Here is a 25333-nt window from a genome sequence, read left to right as displayed (position 1 = left end):
TTTGCCAGCTTCTCGGAGTGCAAAGAGCCCTGTCCTCTGGATATCACCCTCAAAGCAATGGAATAACCAAAAGGGTCAACCAAACCCATGAATAATACTTGCAATCTTTTTCTTTTCAAGTCCAGGACGATTGGGTGACACTTCTTCCAGTAGCTGAGTTCGCCTATAATAACTTGGATCACTCGTCCTTGGACACCAGTCCCTTCCTCTGCAACTATGGTTTTCATCCTTCCATTTTACCTATAAATACTGCTGGAGTCAGTCATGGACACTCCATGGACGCCTGGATTAGCGATTTACAAACCACTCATAGGAATGTGAAGGAACATCTGTTGAAGGCCAGAGAAGCCACAAAGAGGCTTGCAGACCGTAAACGACGTCCATCCACCATATATGCCATAGGTGATAAGATCTGGCTATCCTCCAAATTTCTACCCAGACATTTACAACCTAACAAACAGTCACCACATTTTTACAGTCCTTTTCCTGTAAGACATGCATTACTTACCGTAATAGCATTTCTGAAGAGTGTATCTGCTTAGATTCACATGCTGTGCATATGGTCCGACATCCAGTGGTAACCGCGGAGTATTGCATCTTGTCTTTCGGGGACCGAAAGGGGGAAGTCGGCATAGGCGTGTCTGTTACACTATCCCTATCGTGACGTGTAGTGTACCCAAAATCCCTCACGCCCGAGGTACCTCTGATTGTATTTTTTCTGCAATGAGGTAGCCCAAGGCTATTGTGAGTGAGTACATGAAGAAGAGAGAAGTAGTAAGATGTCTATGTTCCTTCCACCCCGAGCGGGGAGGTAGGGATGGCGCATGTGAATCTAAGCAGATACAATCAGATACAATCATCAGAAATGCTATTACGGTAAGTAATGCATGTTTTCTGATGCTTGTTAATCTACTTAGAGTCACATACTGTGCATAGACTAGCGAGCAGTACCCGGAGTTGGAGGTGGGTTGTGAGAAGGAACAGTAAAGAAAAGATGTCTTAGTACTGCTTGTCCCACCTGAGAATCAGACCTAGAATGAGTGTCTAGGCAATAGTGTTTTGTAAAGGTGTGTACAGAACTCCAGGTTCCCGCTTTGCAAATGGACTCCAGGGGAACATTTGCAATGAATACTATGGTTGCCCCAGTGCCCCGAGTAGAATGTGCTCTAGGTTTGAAGGGCAGTTCTCTCTTAGCAAGAGAGAAACAGTGTGATGCATTTGACAATCCACCTTGAGATAGCAGATTTAGAGACAGGATCCCCTTCTCTACCAGCTGCCACTGAAACGAAAAATTGGTTTGTTTTCCTCAGTGGTTTAGTTCTTTCCAGGTAGAACATGACTGCCCTGCGCACATCTAGTGTGTGTAGGCTTTTTTCGGTCATTCTAGTGGGATTCTGGAAAAAGGTAGGTAGTTCAATCGATTGGTTCACATGGAACTTCGAGATGAATTTAGGTGGAAATCTGGGGCGAGTAAGTAGAACTACCTTATCCCTGTGGACTGTAACAAAGGGGTCTAGAACAGAAAGTGCCTGTAGTTCGCTAACCCTTCTAATAGTAGTGATAGCCACTAGGAAGGCCGTTTTATAAGTCAGATCTTTTAGACTTGCGTTATGCATTGGCTCAAAGGGAGCTCCCGTGAGCCTGGTCAAAACCACATTTAGGTCCCACTCAGGAGCTGGGCGAGAAATGGGAGGATAAATCCTCTTAACCACTTCCATAAAGGCCGTAATCACCGGTATCTTCCATGACATCTTGTGCACTGTCTTGGTGGGAGATTCCGGGGGGTTGGGGGGGGGTGGGAGTGGGTGGGTTCGTAGACAAATTTCCCTGACCATGTTATCCAGAGACCGTTCCCCTTGGAGCGGTTCTGGGGGTACCTGGAGGCGTAGTCTTGGCATTGGGTGTTCTACTGAGTTGCAAACAGGTCGATCTCTGGGAAGCCCCACCCTGCAAAGACGTTGGAGACCATGTCTTCGTGCAGACGCCATTCGTCTCTGCCGAGCACGTCTGCCAGAAGATTGAGTTCCCCAGGAACATGTTGGGACAACAAACATCTTGTGTGTGAGAGCCCATATCCAAATGTTTTGGGACAGCTTCGATAGCCCTGGAGAGTGAGTGCCACCCTGTTTGTTCAGGTAATACATGGCTGTAGTGCTGTCCGTTAGAATCGGCACGGTCTTCCCTTGTAGTTGCATCTGAAAGGCCTTTAATGCCTTGAACACCGCTAATAGCTCCAGTAAATTTATATGGATGGACGCTACTTGAGGGGACCACACTCCATGTGTGGTCTGCTGAAGCAGGTGAGGCCCCCCCCCCAACCTTGTGAGAGATGTGTCTGTCGTGAGAGTGGCTTCCACTGCAGGGGTGGTGAAGGTCTTCCCCTTGAAGAGTTTTTCTCTTGAACACCACTGCAGAGAGAGAACGAGGGGTGGCGAGACAACTACCAGATCTTCCCATTGTTCGCTGGCCTGACACCACTGGCTGCTGAGCCACCCTTGAATGAGACGCATGCGCAGCCGCGCGTGGGGAACCAAGTATATGCATGACGCCATCATTCCTAGCAAACGCATGGTTTTGCGCACCGTCACCACCCTACTGGCTACATATTGAGGGATCAGAAAAAGCATGTTCTGAACCCTCTCGTTGGAGGGGAAGACGAGGCCGTCTTTCATCCGGATTAGAGCTCCCAGAAATTATTTAATTTGACTGGGGACTAGACTGGATTTCTTCTCGTTGATAGAGAACCCCAGACTGAACAGAAGGTCTACAGTGTTTTGGGTGTTAAAAAAAACATGTGTCGTACAAGTTCCCCTCCAATAGCGTAGTGTTATTTGCTATGCGCGTGGTATATGCAGCAACCGAGGTAACCTGTTTACCGAAGGGCATAAAGCCTCTTGGATTCCCTATCTGGAGGTGCCTCCCCCGTAGCGAGGGGTACTCCTGCTCGTTTCCGGGTGGTAGTTACTACCAGGGAATCGGGGGGTGGCGTGCACTTTAATGTATTGAGGGTCCGAAGGAGCTGGCTGAAATTACTTTTCAACTCTTGGGTTCACTGCCCGGGTTTGAGCTGGTGACACCAGGGAGGGAGCCAATCTTCTCTTAATAGAATTAAGGAAGGGAACGGCCTGGCTAGAGGAAGGTTTCTCCTTAAGAATATCCTCTACAAAGTCCTGCTCAGGCACTGCCTCTTGAGATTTGAAAATGCTCAGCTGCCTTCTTTAACATGGTATTGAAGACCATTTGGTCATCTACAGGCGAGGAGTGGTAAGCCGGGTGGACGGAGGGGAATCCAGGCACAATACATCAGTGTCCTGATCTTGATGGGGAAGCGTCCATGGGTACGTCCCCACTTGCTGGGTTTCTTGCCAATTGTCTGTGGCATCCGCCTGGTCCTCATCGTAATTCTGTAGGAAGGAAGGTTCTTGATCTTCACTGTAAATGTCCGTATACGTATCCATCTGGACGATGTCTTCATGCTGGGCGGGGACAGAAGGCTGATCTTATTGGAAATGTTAAGCAGATTGAAGATTAGGCTCTCCACAAGATCTTTTCGGGGAAGGATGCTCAGAAAAACTGATAATTCTTTCAAGACGGTCCATACACCCTTCAAATTTCTCCCTTGTCCATTTGGAGGACCCATAAGGGTCTACGGGTGGAAAAGCGTCGTCTCCTGCCCTTCGGCGCCGAACATTGTCTCTCAGGGTGTTGGAAAGAGGCTCTTGACTATCCTCATAGGTATCGTGAGAATCGGGGCACCATGGCGTTTCCAAAGATTTGTCCGCAGCCTGCCCCATCTGTTTCTGCGGAACAGGAATAAGCCCAACCGCCAAAGTAATTCTTGCGATGCTGTGTTCGATTATCCCCGAATCGGCGTGAGTTTGAAGGACTATCAGTAGACTTATTGGCTTCCGCGGCGTTAGAGGGCCTAGCGTCGGTTTTTTGCCTTGAGGCCTACTCGTGATTTTTGGGCCTACCGCGGCTTTCGGGACCGGCGGATTTCCACACTTCGACGTGTAAACCTGATTTAGGGGCAGCGCCCTTGTTTGTTTTGGAATGTCCAGTCGCAAGACGCTGCTGCGGATGCGGGGAAGGCTTTGGATCTGTACGATCCAAGGAATCCGCCGAAATTTTCGCCGGCCCTGCTGGCGCTTTCACCTTTTTCGACATCCCCATAGAAATAGGTGTAGGGGTTGTGTGCTTAGTGAAATGCGATTGTATGCTCCTGTCGCCGGTTGTTGTCCCTGAAGCGTGACCAGAGTCAGGCCCTTAAAGGGTCGGGGACAGGCGTGGTGGAACTAGAAGTGTCCGCCTCGAGGTCTATCACATCTGCAACAGATGTTTGGTCATCAGAGGTACCCCCATCACTTTCGGCGGGTGTGGCAAGGGGGTTCCACCCGTGACATACCGTATGCAGCCCACAGCTTTACACAGCGCTCCTTAAGGGTCTTAGGCCGAAGGAGTTTAACAAGCCGCACACCGCTTTTTTCATAGTGATCTAAGGGGAGACAGGAGTTGCACGTCCTGTGTTCGTCCTTCCAAGGATATCTGACCCTAGACTTAGGGCAGAACCTAAAAAAGGAGTCCTTTCCATAGCAAAAGGGGAAGATGACCAGACCTAGAGGGTAAAGAGGAAAGACAAACTGGAAATATGGCCACCCCGACCCCACTCTCCCTACTGTAAAGGCCGGACAGAAGGCCCGGCCACGTGGATGCCTCAGCCGCTGGATCGTAGGCGCTGAAATCCACCGTTGTAGACAAGTCTGTTAGGGAGGATTTCTGACCTCAGACCTGGAGGGGCTGAGGTTCAGAAGGCCAACCTAGTTTTTTGGAACAGGGTAACCTCTGGACAAGCCAGACCAATCAGGGTGGCTATGGCAGGCGGCCAAGACTAAGTCTCAGGAGGGGCGAGGGTGACTGAAAGAAATCAATGAGCATACAAAGCAAGTACACTTACAAATTACTCCAGACAGGTGTTATATTTAAAATATAGACACATTTATTACAAGGCCTTTGTAACATAACCATAGTAAAGAATCACAGTAACACTAGATTAAACCAATCCATCATAATCAACACTATATATATATATACATATATACATATATATATATACACACACACACACACACACAAGACCAATGGGGTCTAAGGGGTTAAAAACAAGCATCAAAATCTAGATTATTAACCTTGTGGCATTTCGTCTTAAGTTACCTGTGTCCTGGAAATGCATCCATCCCGTATTCCACACTTCTCTTCTGAAGCCTTTTCATTCATCTACCAGGGAGGCTGTGATTCCTCCACCAATCATAGCGGATTACCAACAACTGGAATATGAGGTATCAAGGATACCTTCTGCAAGATCCTCAGCCTCTGCCATCCCACGCTACCATAGCGTTGGCCTTCACACTCACTCTCACTATATTGGATCCGATCAAAACTCTCTCCAACTCCGCTTGCATACAACCACTGCACCACTCCTCCCATACTCTCCCTTTATGCACCACAGTACCCACCTACACCACTACTCAAAAGCCTTTCTACACACATGCAACCAGTGCATATCTAATGCAGTGCCTCACCCCAACAGCCAGCAGACGCACCAGACTCAGAGGACAAACCCATCCACTAGAACACAAATGCCTTCCTGCACCCACAACATTGCGAAATCTCCGCCTAGACTCCTGCTTCCTACACAAATACATCCCACACCCTGAACGCTCTCTCACACTCAAACACACACCCACCCACGCCTCCCCGAAAGCCTTGCACCTCTATTCCACCCACTATTCCTGACACATCCAGCAACCACATCACCGCCAAAACCACAACCATACCCACACCACACATTAAATGTGCCCTCCTTAACGTTAGATCACTCACTGCGCCCACGCCTTAGAAATACACAATCTCTTAGCTAATCACAACCTTGACCTACTTGCTATTACAGAAACCTGGCTGCATGAGGCATCCGGCCCTGCCGTCGCCCTTGCACTCCCAGCAGGCTATACCATTCTCAGACAAGATAGACCAGCTCGCTTAGGAGGAGGAGGAGGAGTAGCCCTCATTTTCAAAGAAGCCCTCTCCCTCAGATCTATCAGTCACCCATAGCTGAGCAACTCAGACATGCTCTCTGTGAAGCTTACACTCTCCCCCAACAGCACCATCAACATACACACGCTATATCCCCCTCACCCCCCCCCAGGCCTCCCATCACACTTCCAGGGTCATCTCACCTACCTACTCACTAATATCAAAGGCTCTATTAAGACTCTTCTTCTTGGAGACCTTAACCTAGGATTTAACTACCCCAAGGCTAAAGCTGCTGCAACCCTTGCCAAATAACTTAATCTAGGATTCACTCCAAAAATATCTAGCCCCACACATAACAAAGGTCGCACCCTTGACTGGGTCGTCGCAGACCACAATTGTCTCACCACTATCACTTCCAACACAGCCCCGCCATGGACTGACCGCCACGTGCCTTTCCTCAAGATCCTGGATAAAGCTGCCCACTGCCAAATACAACAATTCCTTGAAGCCCACTCTATCCACTGGACAAGGCAATCCGGTTTCCGCAAAGGACACATACTGAAACTGCCTTGGTGGATCTAAAAAGCCAGATCACCCAAATCATAGATAAAGGAAAGACAGCCGTCTGTTACTCCTAGACCTCTCGGCTGCTTTCGTTTTGGTGGACCCCAAGACACTCACCTCACACCTCACCCACTCAGCTAACTTCTCCAAAGAAGCAGATCTCTGGGTCACCTCGTTTCTGGAGGGCAGGGCTATGAAGGTATTCTCCAACATAGCTAATGCAGCACCCACCACCATCCACTGTGGAGTCCCACAGGGCTCATGCACAGCACCCATTCTATACAACTTGTTCACAAAGCCCCTCTTCGACAAGGTTGACGCCCTTGGTATCGCGTATACCAACTACACTGACGATACCCTGGTACCCTTAGCACTCAATCTATACCACCATCCAGGCTTGGATGACAGCCAATGGCCTCTGCCTCAATGGGGAGAAGACCGAAATCATCACACTAGGTCAGAAAACAACTCTAGCTAAACTTGACAAACTGTACTCCAACTTCCCCATTGATAAAGCTATCATCTTTGTCTCCACTTCCGTAGACTGGACGCTATCCATGACAAAGCAGGTCAGCGCTATCACACCCGCCTCAGCGCACACCACAAAACTCAAACGCAATAAAACCATACCTATCCAAACCAAATTGTCTATAGCTAGAGCAACGATTGGTGCTAAATTAGACTATTGCAATGCTCTTATGGCACGGACCTCTGCAAAAAACATAAACCGACTTCAAATCACACAGAACAATGCGTTAAGAGCAGCACTAAGTATCCCTAAAAGGGATCACATCACCAATGCCAGACAAGCAGCTCACTGAATCCCAGTGAAGGAGCGCATCACTTTCAAAATCCTCATCCTCACCCACAAATGCCTCACCCTCACAGCACCATCTTATCTATCAGAGACCATAACTAAAGCCACCTCCGCACGACCTATCAGGACCCCTTACGCCAACCAAATACACACCCCACACATTAACAAAGCCAAAGCTGGAGGGCTAAGCTTCCCCTACATAGCCGCCAAGCTATGGAACTCTCTACCCGCGGACATCAGAGCTGAAAACTCCCTCCTTGCCTTCCGGAAAAAACTCAAAACCACCCTTTTCACTTAGCCCTCTGCTTTCATTGCTCCCTTTCTTGTCGGCTCTGGAAAAATGCAAATGTCAATGTACATGTAACTAAGAAACAAATGTCTGTAAATAGAGCCACAATGCCTCTGGGCGGTTGCACGCTCAACAAATGCGAATAAATAAAATAAAGGATATCCGACTCAAGGTATCAGAGGCGACGACTGAAATACATTGTAGACTAGCAAGGTTACGCACCTAGTGAACATTCTTGGGAACCTGTTGCCAATGTCCACGCTCGTTAGCACGTCTGCCATTTTCATCTTCTCCATTGATGCGAACCTGGTGGTCAAAACTGTCGGCGGGGGCATGTCGTCTTGACTTAGCGCACTCAGCCGTTGTGACATGCCTGAAGGTCCCGTACGCAGCTCATGGCAGCCATTTATTTCACCAATATGGCCGCTGCTAATGTTACCGGTTAGTTCTGAACGCTGTCTAGACCTCCTCTGACAGCGTTCATATGCGCCAGGCTCTCCATCGAGCCTCGCGTCTCAATGCTTGGTAGTACCTGCCTTGCCTTCATACCGGCTATTACTTCCTTGCTCAGCACGCTCCTTCCTGTCCTCATTTTTCCTCCTACGGTCTCCTTGGTACATCTGCATACTTCTTTGTGCTCCACACTCCGTGATTGTTTTCGTCACCTTTCTCGTTGCTTCAGTCCCCTATCATGTATCCTTGACTTCCCTGCTCTGCACTCATCCTGCTATAGTCCCCTGGATTTACCGGCTCTGCACTCATGCTAGTCTCCTGGACTTACCTGCTCTGCACGCATCCTACTACAGTCTCCTGGACTTACCTGCTCTGCACAACCACAGACCAACTACAGGTATCTTAGCCCTTTTTGGGTTTTTTCCTGGATACTGGGTTGTCTCCCCGGGGTCAGTCTGCCTAGTGGTTTGTCTACTAGGCAGGGTGGCGTCAGGGGATGCTCACCCCTTTCTACATAAAACCCGGACTGAGAAGAACTCCAAGACAAAAACAGCTAAGAAAACCCTGCGAAAGGTTCCACAGGTGAGCCCTGTTCAACAATCTCAAAAACCTGTCCGGTTGGTTGGGACAGTACTCGTTTCAATGAGGCATTGATCAAGGTCGTTATGAATGGGTTAAGTTCGGCAGCGCAGTCTTTATTGAGCGTGGCCGGGCAGACGTCACCTTGACATCTGGAGTCTTGTGATAATTTTCAAGACTTCTGTTTTTGTGACTGGGGCGAATTCAAGTTGTTGCATATTTTCAGAGAAACTCTGAAACATATATATATTCTTGTATTTTCATACATTAAAACACTTTCAATATTGCTTCTATAAAAAATGTGTATTTTTTGCATCCAATAAAGCAAGCGTACGAGACGTTTGTGTGTTATAATTTCATCCACAAGGAAGAATAAGTGAACATTTGCATATATTGACGCTTCCATAGGCATGCCAGTAATGGGCCCCTGTACTTCCCTAGGTGGGTACTGTTGATGGAGGTTAGATAGTTGAACAGCATCAGAGGGGATATACTGGGGCCAGGAGCTACACAAACCTTTTCATTTAGTCCACAATCATGTTCAGGCCCAGGCCACGTTTTACGATCAAATATGTTACAAATGGGGCTATGCAAGTTTTGCGTTAGTGACTAGATTGTTATCTGGATTGAAGTGCCAGGCATCATGACGTGCAACAGAACATAACTGAAGTTCATATTGATGGCCAGGACTTCATACATCTGTTGCACAGCGTTGCTTTTTTTAGCACATCCCATTTGAACAAAAGAAGCACTTATTTTAGGAACTACTTGATAGAAATTGTAAAGAATTTCCAATCGTTGCTTAGTTATAAAAGATTATTTTACAACATCAAGTGTTTAAAACATACCCAATATTATTGGTGAATGGTTTTCCTAGTACAACTTCATTTGGTGACAGAATGAGTAGATCGCCTCACTGTAACAATCAAATTATCCATTTTGAAGGGTGTACCTCTGTGGGAGAAAAACATAATTATTAGTTTTGTTCATACAACTCCCATCGTTTCAGGAATCAACAGGTCCCAATATTTAAACTCCATGAAAAGCTCATTAATCAGATACATTAACGAAGCTGCAAATAACTAACTCAGGATAAGGTCTACAGAGGTCACAACGAATATGCAGTTTTTAAGTTGAATTTTCCTACTGAAACATTAACTTCATTAGATGAAATAGAATTTACAGCATAGAAATGTGTCTACCGCTGATCATCTAGATTGGTCTATTTTTCTCTTATAGAGAGAAGCCAGGGCTTTCCTGAAATCTGGAGAGGCCTGTCCAGCAATCTTCTGCAGGTTCACAGAGCAAGAAGACACCAAGATCCTCAGGTAAATAAACCATCTCCCCTCTCGCCATCCCAACCCCCCCCCCCCAAAGCCCCAAAACAGTTATCTGCAATGCTAATGGGGTCAATGTCTGCCACTCCTGCCCCCATTCATAGTGGGATGATGGGGGGTGGGTGGATACCTACAAGACAAAACACGTCTTCATCATTCAAATACTGAAATAAAATACCACTGACACACTGAAAAATGATATAATAATTATAGAATGATTTTTGCATACTTAATGAGTTGCCATGCTTCTCAAATTTGGAGCCACCTCTTAGCTCTTTACCCACTTAATGGACTTTTAAAACAATCATCAACATTGTTTCTTTCACATTGGCAAACCAGATGGACACCTTAAGGTTAGCTACCCATAACTAACTGGTACTTTGCCTAGTTAAGTAGAAACATTATTGCGAGGGTGAAAGGGTTGCTAGGCTCTACCTAGAAGGCAAGTTCATGATATATCAGAAAATGCTGAAGCTCCTCCTTCTATTCTCACATGTATTTGACATTAAGACATATTGGCTACCACCACTGACTAACTAATTGTAATGCCACCCACCGCTCCTATTGGGGCCAGCCACAGTCGAAATCGTTATTGATAATGGTTTTAAAGGGTGAGCTGTAAACCGATTGCAAACTTTCCCTGACATTGGGACCCTGGTGAATAGCATTACCTGTGAGTTTTCATTGGATTGTCTGAACTGTGGCGGAGAAGACTTCACTATAAGGGCAGAATGGTGTCCAGTGCTTGTTTAACAGGGGAGTATCCACTTCTAGGTGACCAAGGCATGGCAACTAACAGGACAATGGCATAATGATAGATTTGACAGGTGAAATTGAACAGTTGGTGTTTTGGGAGAATGTTGAGAAAGAGACTGGAGATTAAAGGGGTCAGTCCAATTTGAACTAAGGGAAGATTTTAAACAATGTCCAAGGACCACGTCACTCTTATTTTGGGAGTTCTTCAGCTTCCTTCCCCAAGTGGCGATGGGTCTGCCAACATACACTTACAGGGCTACCTAATTTGTGTGGCTCCAAGACCTCTTAAGTAAGCTACCCAAGAGGAAGGATAACGATGGGCTCACCAATATAGATGCTTTTCTGATAGACTGGCTGGTAAAGTAACCGATTAATCAATTAAGAACTAAACAGATGGTGACTGTTCAACAGGCCCCCATGCCCACAACCCCTAACTGGGCATTGTTATTGAAAGTGAGACAAGTTCTGATTAGAAGGAATGCTGGGCAAGATAAAAAAAGTCTTCAATAGTAAACTTTCCAACCTACCAGAGAAGTTGGGAGGAGGCTTTTTCCTTTCTTTCTTGTAGATGACATGTATTGCCTATTCTGCATAGTAACAATACAAATAAGCAAAAAACATGTTCCAAATATGATCAGGAGTCACTCAAACATCTTTCTTCTCTCCACGCGGGAGAGCCCTGAGGTGAGTTCCAATGAGTGCAAGCTTATCAATAGTTATGGCTCTCGCATAGTTAACTACTTGGAACCTTCTAGGAAACAGCAATGTGAGATTGTGCGCCAACTATAACATTTCTGTTGATTTACTCAATCTTGAAATAAAACTTCTGCAAACCATGAATTTCCCTTAAGAATGTTCAGATTCTGTACTATTTATTATTATAGACCAGTCCAAAACTTACAATTGATCAAATGTTAATCTATTATGTATGATGCATCTAAAAATAAATCCTGTTTTCAGCTAACACGCGTCTTGACCTTAAAAAGGTCTTTCACAAGTCATACATTCTCACAATGCTCTAAGCTAATACTTTCTTAATTAACTTGTAATAATTACGCATTCATCTGTGAAGGGTCAGTCGCTTCTCCAAACGACGAGTTGGTGGTAGAACTCATTCTTCCCTGCCTCTCTGAAACTTGAGGAGAAACATCTCTGGTTCCGGAAGCACCTCAAGACCTTCCTCTTTGCTTCTGTCTTTCCTCTTCCTCTGCCCTGTTGATTTCCTGTCTGACACTTGGCACCTGGCTACTCTCTGATTTCAGGCCCAGGTCCTTGCCCGCCAAGTTGCACAACTGCACTACCTCCCGGCAACCCTTGCACTTGGGTCTGTATCTGTAAACCTACAGTCCCCCTACCTGTGCTTTGGGATACCTGCTGTCTGCACTTACCCTTGCACTCGTCACCTGCTGGCCGCACTTCTCGTTATTGTTTTGCTCCCATGTACACCACTGCCCCCTCCCCTTTTCCCTGACACTTTTCCCCTTCCCCCTCCGCTGCACTTGCGCAATCTCAATGTCACTTGGCCTAGTAAGATCGTTGTCTGTCCTCCCTCTGTTCCCCCTTCCTTGCCTCGTCCTTGAAACACTTGTGTATAGGCGCGTTACAAATGCCATATCATATTACCAGTCATTGAGAAGGGACAAGGGCTGGAGGGAGATGGGCACAAACGTTTGCAAGGGCATATACTGCTGCTCCACCTGCATGAAGTGCCCCAATCAACGCAACACAAAAGATATGAGGAATCGTCACACTTAACAAGGCATCACTAATGTGGGTTGGGGGGGTGGCGGGAGGGCTGGCTGATTAGTGTAGGCACAAAGATTGCTAGTACCAATGAACCGAGAAAAACAGACACTGAGTGGTCTTTCACCCGTTCATGGGGAAGCAATTTCCCTCTAGGGAACATACTGGGACTGGGCATCCGATACAGACCTCAGAGTATAAGTTCCCGGAACGAGGCCGACATGCACTCCTCCGGAAACAGTGAGACATACCTGGTCCCACTATTAAGACACGGGGTATCTGAGACATCAAAAACAGAGGTCACCAAAGAGTAGTCCATAGGGCTGACTTTTGAAACCATGGCCAAGGGCTACCTTTTCCACTTATGCTATGTTATTTTGCACTTATATAGCGCCTTATATACCATTGGTATGGTCTGAAGGCGCTGGTAGGTTGTACGCCCTTGGAAACCGAAGTTCAGGTCAGTAGGGAGAGTCAACGGCGCGTGTGCGCACCGGGTATGTGTGCAGCTGGTGCGGTATTCGTTAATAGCTGCTTCTTAGCGGTAGTTGTGGTGGTTGAGATCAGGGGTATGTGTTCGTTCTGGCAGGATTTATCCAGACTGACTGGGGCTGCGTTAGGCCTGAGGAGAATGCCTGGCTGGGGGGTGTGTGACCAGCAGTGTTTACTTAGAGTGATGGGGAGTGAGCGGGAGGTGTTGGTATGAGAACAGTTATACCGAATGGTGTCATAGTATCTATGTGTTCTACTTGAGTGGTGGTGTAAAGAAGAGAGTAAGCGTGGGGTGTGATATGATGGGTTACATGCTCTTTCATACGTTCTCTGCATTCTGGACCATACTATGTACGTCGCGCAGTTCTATGTGCTCCAGTCCGTTCTATGGACTTTTATTCATTCCATGCGTCCCCGTCAGCAATACACACTCTGGTCTGCTCGGCGCACTCATGCATTCCAGTCCGCCCTGCGTGCTCCTGACTGCCACACGCACGCACTCCTGTCTGCGCCTGTACTTTTCATTCACCCACCACCCGCATTCACCCATTCCCCACACTCACCAGCTTCGCACACTCATCCGCTCTATGCACTCATGCTTTCCCGGCTTCAACATTAGTATGCACTCATTAGTTCCTTAGAGTCATTTTTTAATACGCAGTAATCCTGTTCTATACCCTCCTCCGCTCTCTACACGCTCCTCCGCTCTCTACACGCTCCTCCGCTCTCTACACGCTCATACGTTCTGTGCAATCATCAGTTCTACATTATAGAGTTGCCCTTCCGGCTGTATAGCAGGAGTGTGTTTAACCACCTAAATGTCCAGCAAAGACTACACTACAGTGGATTCTGAGCAGTATGCCAAAGCTACTCTAGACACTGGCTCCTGAACTTCTGGTGTTTGTGCACCGGTTCCTCTGCCCCAAAAGCCCAGAATGCCCCACAACCTCTTGATCGTTACCAGTCAAAGGTTACCATTCCCCTGCTGTGTAGATCACATTTGTTGGATTTCAGGTCAGCGTTTGACCAGGTCAATCAGGACCATTTATGGAGCAAATTTAGGGGATGGGGTTGCCTCAGTTGGCTTCTTGAAAGTATTGTGGCACTCCACTTAAAGTCAAGAGCCCAGATTTGCCTGGATAATTAAGGGAATTTATCCAAGTCCATGAGAATCAATCGGGGAGTATCAACTAGCAGGGATGCATGTTAGCGCCACTGCTCTTCAATATTTACATCGCTGACCTATGGGCTAGACTGACGAAAAGTGCTAAATGTCCCCCCAAAAAATGGAAATTCTGTTGTTGCCATGCTCTATGCAGACGACCTAGTGGTCTTTGATCAGATGTTAAAAGGCATGAAGGAAAGTATAAATGAGATGGGACGTCACGCAGAGGAACATTAAATGTCTGTCAACTTCAATAAGACCAAAACCATGCTTGGGTCGGCAAAGAAAATCAATAAAACCCGGCTGAACACCAGCCTGGGTAGTATGGATTACACTGACTCCTATAAATATCTAGGAGTAGAAATGTCCAATAGTGGTAATCATAAAAACATTGTGGACATAAAAACTAGACCGGCTAGTCAAATTACACAATTTGTTTGTAAATTTACCACCAATTATGCTGGGTTTTCATTGGAAGGGGTTCTTCATCTCTATCAACAGTGGTTCTGCCTGACTATTCTGTATGGCTTGGAGGCCTTGATATTGACCAATCTTCTAAAGTGGCTGGATGTAGTGAAGGGAATTTCTGGCGTAAGGTGTTGGGTTTGCCACGGTCAGCCTCTATTGAATATGTGCGCCTGGAAATAGGGTTGGTTTCCCTGCGAGCAAGATTGTTGATATGCAGGGGTGTGCTGTTCTTCAAGGCATGGTTGTCCCTGGTATGCCCACCTCCAGCAAATTTGTGTGAGTCCTACAGTAGGATAAACAGGGGGAGAGGTGGGGGATCCCTTTGTGAACCTATTTAAGGAAACCTGCCACCTATTAAATTGGGAACCGAAATTTGAACAATGTCATGAGTTTATGGTTTTAAAGGGGGCTTTCTCACAGAGACTAAAGAATTGGGATTGGATTCGTAACTATGGACAGCTCCCAGGGTTGCATGGATACCCACAAGTGTGCCACGTGATACATAGTTACTTGAAACCCCAAAGGTACTTACTGATTTGCCCTGACGCGGAGGTCCATAGGTTCTGTTTATTGATGCGCACAAATCAACTTCCTGTGCGCTCTATATGTGGCGCTAACTGGAATCTACCAAAAGAGGCTAGGTATTGCAGAATCTGCACAATTCCGAGGAACGAGGAAACTGCGAGACATCTGTTTACCAAAGTCTGTGTCTAGGGTCTCTGTATATGACTACTTTGGGTAACTTAGTACATGAGTATGAGACTGGGTTTGGAAATCTGTACGACTAAAGTGGACTGATACGAGAGCAATCTGATAAGACTGATATGAATTGAGAGAAAATGGATTTGGTTCCTGAACCCTAGGAATTTTTATTTATTGCGATTGTATGGAAGTGTCTATATTATGTGTTTACTATGTGTTATGTTCTAAACCATTTTAAATTGTGTTACTGGTTTTAAACTGTCCAATGATTATTTATGTGTTAGTTGTAGTGATTAATTGATCTAATGTAAAGCAATGAAATTGTAAAAGTTCTTAATGAACTATATACAATAAATACAATAATTATGTACTAATGATCTTCACAGGGGACCAGACAACTGGGAGAATTTATAAACTGGCTGACACCAGGAATAGATCATTGAAATTCACCTTCTCAAGCAAGGAAGTAGTTTATTTTCTTGATCTGGAGATTCAGGCAAAAAATGGGCATTTGTGGACCACTGTATTCAGGAAAGTTACAGATAGGAACTCCCTGCTGCAGTTTAAAAGCTTTCACCCAAAAACGCTACAGGAAAACATGTCACTCTGGCAATATCTCCGGTTCAGGAGAAACTGCTTGGAAATTGGAGAATATGATGGGCAAGCAGGTGCATTGATGGCACAATTACGAGAAGGAGTCCCAGAGGAAACTGCGGAGGTGAGCAAGAAAACTTGCATAAAATATCCTCCGGGACATCACATTACAGCAAGCTAAAAGACCAGCACATGACCAACGGATAACAGCAGTATTCAGTTATTCATCCCAATTCAATAAAATCAGGAGTGACATTTTGAAATGCTGCGTGGGGAATATACAGCTGCTGACAGTGGTTTTCTATAAAACGAAGAAGGAACATGCGCGACTCACTGGTGAGATCATACCAACCATGTCTCCGACCAGTTAAACAACCAATCTTGGTGAATAGTGCATGCCCGGTGGGTAACTCACCAGGCGGACAATGTTGAGTCTGCCCACAAACCTCAAGGTCTACCACAATAAACCTTTGTTTAAAATCAGCGTGGAGCCAACATTTCACAAACTGCAATTCATGTGAGGTAACTTATTCTCATCACATGCCTGTGCAATCTGAAATATATTGAAATGACAAGCAGACCAATAAAGAAAAGAATCCAGGAGCAAATATCCTGTATATGTACAAAACGAGCCAATGCACATTTGGTAGATCACTCTCTAGAAAAGCGACATATGGATAGTGATTTTAATTGGACTATTACAGAAAAAGTAGTACGTCCACCAAAGGGTGGAGACATGCAGGCCATTCTTCTAAAGAGAGAACAGAGATGGATATTTAGGACAAAAACAGACCAAAAATGCCTGAATGAGATGATGATGTTGTAAAGATTGGCCACATTATAACATAATCGGTTACAAAGCCTCCAGCACTAAACATCGGGTATTATTTGGCCCACATTAGGATTGACCTTGTTAATAGTAATCAAATAAACTATCCTAATATGCCATCCGACGAGACATGGGTTCTTTGGTCTCTTGTATATGTGTAGCAACACTTTCCATGATACAATCATTTATTCTGACAGAGAAACAGTATAAATATCATTTTTAAGCACTTCAAAATCTGCCACCCATGGGACCCAACTGCAAACCAATTATAAAGTGGTAAAAAATAAAGAGCGAATGGTCCACTCCAAGATGGCACTTGCAACGGAATGAAGTATTAATGCATAATGCCAGACCTTGGCCTTAGTCACATGACAATATGCAAGTTGAGTTAAGTGGATTAGAATATATATAACCTAGTGACAGTCACACAAGTTTAAAACAAGTACAGAGGAGATGTACACAGCGCAACTTTCATGGTGATTTTACCCAACACAAGCGGGAGGAGCGATATTGCAAAATCACATGCCGGTAATGGAATAAGCCTAAATATGAGACGACACACAAACCGAATGGGGCACAATGCTTTCTGTGCATCATTACGCTCATTTCTGTTGGAGGTCATTATGAAATAGTTGTTCTTCACCAATGATAAAAGTGATGTCTGCCAGTTGGCATGGCAAAGGCTGCTTATGTTGTGCGGCCTATACAAAGTCAGCTAGAGCGTGTAAGCGGCCCCTCCCAACCATCCAACCTGCCCTCCACTCAGGGTGAAGTCCTCAACATGGGCGTCTTGTACCCATCTCATACACTTCCTGTTTCAGATCAAAGTGTCACCTCTCGCCATGAGATAAATCGTGAGAGGGTTCCAAATGCTTTTGGGCCGGTTCTGCTGCCCGCATAGGGTTGCATACTCTTTATGTGTCACTCAACCACACTAGTTCTTTCAGCCATTGATTCACTCTCCGGGGGATTGCACTTGTCCATTTCATCAGTATGCATCTTCTGGCCACTATCATGCATGTTGCTAATAATTTGCGGGACCGTTTCGGCACCCCTGGTGACCACCCAAATATACAGCATAGCATTGTACAAAGAACATTTTGCCCCACCATCTCCGTCATGGTGCCCGCCCCCCAGTAGGACAGCAGATTTTCACAAGACCATAGCATATGTACAATATCAGCAGGTTCCACACTACATCTCGGACACTTAGCAGGTTTAGTGTTGTTGAATGGGTAAGCACGCAGCGGTGAGATATATGTCCTATGTGTGGTCTTAAATTGGATGAGCTGCAGCCTAGAGCTAAAATGTTCCCTTGTGTGTGGTTGCGCACACCATCCCCTATTGCTCATCGGTTAATGTCACCCCTGAGTCCTATATATGGCCGAAACCACTCGCCTGCACCCAGGGGAGCTTCTGATATATTGCAGCAGCTGGGTTGTTTGTAGGATGTCTGGAAATACCAGGGACCACTCCCTGAAAGTTGCTTTCATCCGGAAGTATTGTAGCCTGCGTTGGAACCCACCACCCCTCTTCTCCACAAACTCTTCCTGGGTGACACAAACCTCCCATTCTGGTACATGTCTTCTAGACGGGCGATGCCCGCCCGACCCCATGTCCCCTCCCCCAGTCACGTACCATCGACACAAAGAGTTGGTGTCAAAGTCTCAATATGCCAGAGAGAAATGCCCGGGTCAAAAGGGTGCATCACCCCTAGTGTTGTCAGTGCCCTTCTCCAGGCATGCACGGTGCATGCCACCGGATCAATTCTACATCTTTCAGCTACTCTGCCAGAAATCAGCACCCCTTGTAGTGAGGAGGGATACACCGAGCTCCGTTCTATACAAACAGGTTGGGTCGGCGGGGCGCCCGGCATTCAGTATTTGGCGAAAGACAATTGAGCCGCTAAAAAGTACATATTCCTCCCCTCTCCCATGGTTGGGCCAGTAATTCACATCCTATGCGTGGGGCTTTTGGATGTCAGGCCAGCTTAATCAGCTGGGAGCGCACCTCACGGAAGTAGTAACCCCCCCCCCGGGCCATACTGGGATGTTCTGGAACATGTAGAGGAGTTTGGGGATCACTATCATTTTAGCCCCGGCAACTCTACCCGTGAGCTGGAGCCTACACCACCTGTCCACACTAGTTTTAAGGGAGTGTTTCTCCTATGGTTGTCCCCTAGTAGGGATTGGGCATCCCTGCTGACCCTGACCCCCAAGAACATGACCCCGACTTGTTCCCATCCATAACCCCCCATGTTTGCCGGGCGGGTAGTGACTCCATTTAGGGAGAATAAAGATGATTTGGAGCGATATAGTCTAAAGCCTGAGGGATCTCCGAAATGCGGTTATTTCCTGTGTCAGAGGGGTTAGATAAACGCCTCAGTTCTTAATGTAGATAATTGCATCATCGGCATAAAGCTAAACTAGTTCGCTAGTAGACCCTCCGATGGACAAACCTCTGTGAGAATGAAATCTCTGCAACCTGTTTGCCAGTACCTTGATTGCGATAGCAAATAGTAAGGGCGAGAGCGGGCCCCCCTGTCTGTTGCCCCGCCCCAGCCTAAATACGGCCGACCGCGTGCCACCAATGTTGATCTGAGCACCCGAGCCAGCATATAGCAGCTGCACAACTCTCAGGTAGTACACCCGGGACCCCAATCTGGGACAGCACTTCAAACAAGTTGCTCCAAGAATGCTTTCTCCATGTCTAAAAGCGCTGCTACTGCCTCTATGTTAGGGTCTATCTGGGCCAGTATTGTGAATAACCATCTAAAATTCAAGGAAGCCGATCTCCCCGGGATAAACCCGGATTGATCCCTGTGGATTATTTGTGTAATATGTGGGAGCAGAAGATCCGCCAGAATTATAGCAAATGTTTTCAACAGGGAGATCGGGCGATACGAGGAGCACTCCAGCGGGTCCTTGTCCGGTTTGAGAATCAGTGTTATTACTGTTGACCCACCGTTAATCCTTCCTCTCACAACCCCAGCATGTACTGAGCTACCTCAGGGCCACATTCCTTGTAAAATCCAGCAGTTATCTCGTCGGGGCACGGTGCTTTGGATGAGGGGAGAGTTTGCATTGCACCCAGTATTTCTTGGACCGCGCTGGGAGTTGTTAAAGACTCTCTGGCTTCGCCGCTGAGCCTGGGAAGGGCAGCTTTGCCTATATACTCCTTAAATTCGACCTCTGGCAAAGTTCCCCTCAAGGCGTAAAGCAATTCATAATACTCACGGGACACATCAGAGATCTCACTCGGTTTTACGACCACCTCCCCCTCTAGTGTTCTCACTACCGAGATCTCCCTACAGCTGTGCTCATGTCGTACGAGGGCAGCCAGGTGTCTGCCTGGCCTACCCTCTTCCCCATATCTCCGAGCCATAACCGGATGGGCAAGGCATTTGATCTCTCGGCCAGCTAACTCATGGAATCAGTCTAGTCCCTCCCTCAATTTGGCAAGTGAGCTTGGTGTGCTCTTATCGTCTACCCTCCCCTTCTCTAGTTTTTATCTCCAGCTCAGTTTCGTTTAGTTGTCTACATATCAGTTTTAACACTCCCATTTCCACGGACATACAACCACCCCTCAGTACCACCTTTAACGCCTCCCACAGCATCCCCTTCCCCGATACTGTGCCCAAGTTCTCCTGAAAATAGTGCTTGATCAAACTGCATCTCGCTTTTGAATACTATATGTTGGACATTGCCGCAGGCTTGAACCTCCAGTGGGGATGAGGTACCGCCATGTCCAAACACATGGACCATAACACTGGGGAGTGATCCGAGAGATTTCTCGGGAGCAGCACACAGTCCTCTGTGGAGAGCAACAAGGTAGGGGCACACCAGACTATAGTCTAGTCTAGCTGATGTGTTGTGAGCTGTGGAATGATGCGAAAACTCATCTGCCTCATGGTGTAGGAGTCTCCAAATGTCTCCTAGTTCCAATGCATCCATGGCGTTCAGAACTGCCTCAGCTGCCCTTGTGCGCCTCCTCCCCACCCCAGTCCTGTCCTTATGGGGGTTCCAGCGTTGGTTTGCAAGTATCTTTGGCAGAGGCCCAGTAGTTTACTAAAAAATTCGGGATCATCTACGTTTGGCCCATATATGTTAACCAGCGTAATCATGGTGCTGCCTATACACCCCAAGAAGATGACATACGTCCCTCCAGGGTCAACCACAGTTTCAGTAACCCGAAACCCCAGGGACTTATGTACCAGCGTCATCACCCCCGCTGAATACGCCGAGTATGTAGTGAAGTACTTACAAGTTCCCCATCTCCTGGCAACCCCTTCATTCCCTTTACCTTTGAGGTGAGTCTCCTGTAACATAACTATCTTCGCCCCATGCCGTTCACAATATTGTATCACCTTACGTGGGTCGTTAAGCACTCGCACATTCTAGCTGACTACCTTATATGCCATTGCTTGGGTGAGGGCTGAAGAGAAAGGCCTTCTGCCCCGCGCCCATTGCCATTCCAAAAGTTGACTTGTGGCCTGCCTCATGAGATGTGAACCTTTTAAAGTTAACCCAACCGTGTCACCGGGGCGACACACCTCCCTCCCCCCACCAACTCCCACGGAACCCAAACACTACCTCCCCCTCCCACAATGCCCTCCCCCAGCCTGCAGTGGATGCCCCCACCCCAACTTGATTCCCTAACTCACAATATACCATGGGCGACAGCCTGGGGGCACCGGACACCGCCTCCCAAGTGACCTCCAGCTCCCTGAACCTCGGAGGGAGGACTCACTCCATGAAGAAAAACATAATTGTCCTCAATCGCTGCTGGGCTAATTCGTTACATTTTTACCGATGGCTTATCCTGACCCATCGGAACCAGGCACATGTTACCTCTTTTGGCCTAGCGGCTACTATTAGCACACGGTACTGCCCCACAAATATGGCGTCCCTGCACATTAAACATTCAATTCCGCCCTCTATGTGTTATGGCGGATTAGTTGGGTAAAGTTTTGATAAATTCCTGAACGGCTTCCGGATCAGTGAAGTAGTGGGCCCGTCCATTGTACTGGAATCTTAGTTTGGAGGGGTATTGCATTGAACATTTTATTGCCTGGTCACATAGCGCCCTCTTTGCTGCCAGGAAGGTCATGCAGGCCTTCTGGACTGCCGGGATGAAGTCCGGGTAGAATGACACTTTAGCGTTCTCAAATGTGAGCTCCCCCAGTTCTCACGCTCTCCGCAATATGGCATCACCATAGTTCAGAACTCTCCCAATCACTGGGTGCAGGTTTTGTCCTGGTCTCGGGGCAACCTGCGATATCCGGTGCGCCCTCTCCACCAAGAATTGGGAGGACAGCGTTGGGCCCTGTAGCACATCTCTAATGAAGGTCTCCATGAACATTTCCATGTTTTGTTTCGGGGACTGACTCCGGTATACCCACCACCCTGATGTTGTTCCTTCTCGATCTCGCTTCGAGATCTTTGTTTTTGTCACTTATGGCCCTCAACTCTCTCCGCAATTCCTGCACTGTCTGCGTTGCTCGTATCCTCAAGTACACCGACCCTAGTCTCCACTTGGGATGTTCTGCTGCTCTTTGTCGATGCGTTCCTGCATCCTGTCCACTTTGTAGGTAAAGCCATCTAGTTTTGTGTTAATGGCGAATCCGGAGCGCATTTCTGCCAGTACTAGGCTCAGCTCTGATTCGGGGGGAGGGGTCCCCGCTCGGGCCAGCCACTGCAGCCGGGGGGGGGGGGGGGGGGGGGACGGGGCAGCAGCCATTGCAGATACTTCTGGCGAAGTCGCTGTCTTGTCACCGCTATTCCGTGGCCCTTCCTTCTGTGTGAATGGTAGGTGGGTCTGTCTATTGTGTGTTTCGCCATATAGCTTCAATTAGTTATCGTCCTGCTAGGCAGAGCCCAGTTATGCGCATCAGGGTCGTGCAGGTGAGCCTGTCTCTCTGTATGCGTCTGCCCTTGGGTTGCCAGGACCCGCTTCCCGCCTTGCGGCTCTTCAGTGCAGCTTGTAGGGGCTAATGTCACCACAGGCTTGGCTTCGTGTAGTGGATCTGCCCTGCTTCCAAGCAATGCAAATGGATGTACCAGGGGGTTTTGCACTCTTCCAACTGTGTTGCACTATTCTGACTTCTTCCCCTATGCGCCCGTCGTCTCAGTCCCCAAACTCCATACGCAACCAGTTCTTCAGGCTACTCAAGTCACATTCACCGGGCTCCCCAAGGACTTCCTCCCCTCCTAGCTGATGTTAAAGCCCCAACTGTAATATCTCAACATACCCTTGCAGGCCCCTCCATGCCCCGGTCGCGCCTCAATCTGTCCACTTGGCTCTTGTGCTGGTTTTCAGAGCGCACTCTGTACAGTGTGCTGAGTTCTTGTCCATTAGGTAGGTTGTATATCGTACGCCCAGGGCACACTGGCTGGAGAGTGCTTATTAATATGCTGCTCCGGTGCCGGGCATGGTTGCCCCTGCTATGGGCCAGCTCTTGTAGGGGGCTGACTCTGCACTGTCAAATAAAGTTATCAATTCCCTGTGTTCAGGGGGGCCCCTGCGTGTTGATCCCTCCGTCTGGTCGGCCCATATGCAATCCCAGCAAAGTGCCCCCACCGGAATGGTTCCCTTAACTGATGCTTCTAAGGTCCGTCTAAGTCTACAAGTCCAAAATAAAAAATCTGTGCGTCTTATCCTATGCTTGCCCTCATTCTGACAAAAATGTGTTAAAAAGTCTTTCAAAAAGCAAAAGGTGGTGGTTCAACAAAAAAGGGAAACCAGGATTGTTTCAGGTGTTCTACTCACCAATTGTAGGTTGGACATCTTCAAAAGGATGAGTTCAATGAAAAGGGAATGTTCAAAGGACCTTCTCCAGAGTACAAATAATATCAATATCTTCAATGCCTCTGGGTTCCCTCCCACAAGCTTCAGTTCCTTCAATAACACAAAATAGTCAAGCTTCCACTTTGGAAGGCCTCTCTGGGTTCCCTTGCCCAAGCGCAGGCCTCTTTCCAGTTCAAACACAAATAAACTTCTTTGGCCTCTCAGGGCTCCCCTTCCCCAAGCTTAGGCCCCTCTTGAACTTAAAAGAAAACACAAGTTCAGTTTATAAGGACGTGCCTTGTTTTTCATATACAGTTCTCCCAAAGGGTTAGCATCAGAGGTTTTTGAAAACAACAGGTTATTTTCTCCTCCTAAGCACGACCACTACGAGCCTTAACCCAGCTCTTAGATTTTCCTGCTCTTGACTTTTCCTTCAGGGGCTTTCGGCACCCCATCTTGTTCTGCTCTGTTTTTTTTACTTTCGTTCCTGTGCCCACTGGCACCTTTTGTTTCTTTGCCTGCACACTTGCATTCTGCTCTTCAAGCCCACTGGCACCTTTCTTTCCTTCTCTCTCACACTTGTGCTTTCTTTACCTATTCGTGGCCACTGGCACCTTGCTTTCCCGTGCACACTTGCACTTTCTCAACCTTTCCATGCCCAATGGCACCTTTTCCACTTTGACGGGTGGTTTGCACCGTTCGCTCTCTTTTTGGGTCGCTCACGCCCTCCTTATTATAGTCCTTTTGCGCGCTCTGCTTTCCTATTTTTCTCTCAATCTGCTTTCTTTACTAGTTTCCTTTTCTTTCCTCTTTTCCACTCTGTGCCGCTTCATACATTTTCTTCTGCCCGCTCTGCTTCAGTCAGTCAGTCGCATGCTCCTGAGTCTAGTCTCAGTGTGTCTCTCTCTCTCTCTCTCTCTCTCTCTCACACCCACCCCCCCCCCCCCACCACTGGGCAGCAGTGCTGGGACAAGCGGTTCCTCCTGGTTGTGCGGGGCTGAGGTCATGGTCTCACCACCTGCCCCTCAGTCACCCGTGGGGGCGGCACAGGCTCCATGGGAACAAGCAATATTGTACCCACCAACAGCAGCTTGCAAGAAACTTCACTCAAGCTCTCTGGAGTCACTGCTCCCTAGCCACGCTGCAGCCCCACAAACACTGGGACAGCATCTCGGCACACCGGTCTCCCGTGAGCTGTCGATCCTGCTGCTCTCTGCTCCATCGATTCCATGGTCCAAACAACGTCCCCAGCTTGCTCATTCAGCTGGGCATAACCACACCTTTTACAGTTGGAACATCAGTCAAGTGGAGTCAGGTATGTGATAATTAGGGAATATTTGACTCTGCCTGAATATCAATGGGACAAATTAAGTTCTTTCTTCGGCCGGTTTCCCTTACATTCCCCCATGTTATTGCTATGGGAAGTCTTTAGTACTCCTGGCTGCCTCTTCCTCGTCCCAGTATTTGTTGGAAATAGGGAAGGGGTGATGGTATGAGTTTGAAAATGCTCCCTGAAAGCTGAGGGAAAGGGATTTGAGGTAGAATGAGATTTTAGGGGAGATTGCGTTCCCATCACCCCTCAAGGGAGTGTCTTGGGTTCATAAGAATCTTTTAATCTTGACTGCGTATTGATTATAGGGACGGGAGCCTCAGGAGGTTCATAACTCTGACAGGTAGAGGATGTAGGGATCTCAATACGGGAACTCTGCCCTTGTGTCACTTGGGCCTA

General features: G+C 47.4%; 1 protein-coding gene across 2 annotated transcripts in view; it reads right to left on the bottom strand.

Annotated features, from left to right (window-relative positions):
* LOC138570801 (uncharacterized) overlaps positions 1-25333 on the bottom strand; it is a 941103-nt gene that overhangs the window by 55673 nt on the left and 860097 nt on the right. For both annotated transcript variants that reach the window (XM_069649146.1, XM_069649147.1), the window contains exon 10: positions 9581-9686. In XM_069649146.1, coding sequence (XP_069505247.1) covers positions 9617-9686 — 70 coding nt within the window. In that variant the 3' untranslated portion in view covers positions 9581-9616. The remainder of the gene's footprint in view (positions 1-9580; positions 9687-25333) is intronic.

The sequence above is a fragment of the Ambystoma mexicanum genome, chromosome 1p (assembly GCF_040938575.1).
Source record: "Ambystoma mexicanum isolate Mex_15411 chromosome 1p, UKY_AmexF1_1, whole genome shotgun sequence".
NCBI classification, from domain to species: domain Eukaryota; kingdom Metazoa; phylum Chordata; class Amphibia; order Caudata; family Ambystomatidae; genus Ambystoma; species Ambystoma mexicanum.
This window is presented reverse-complemented; position numbering and strand designations above follow the sequence as displayed.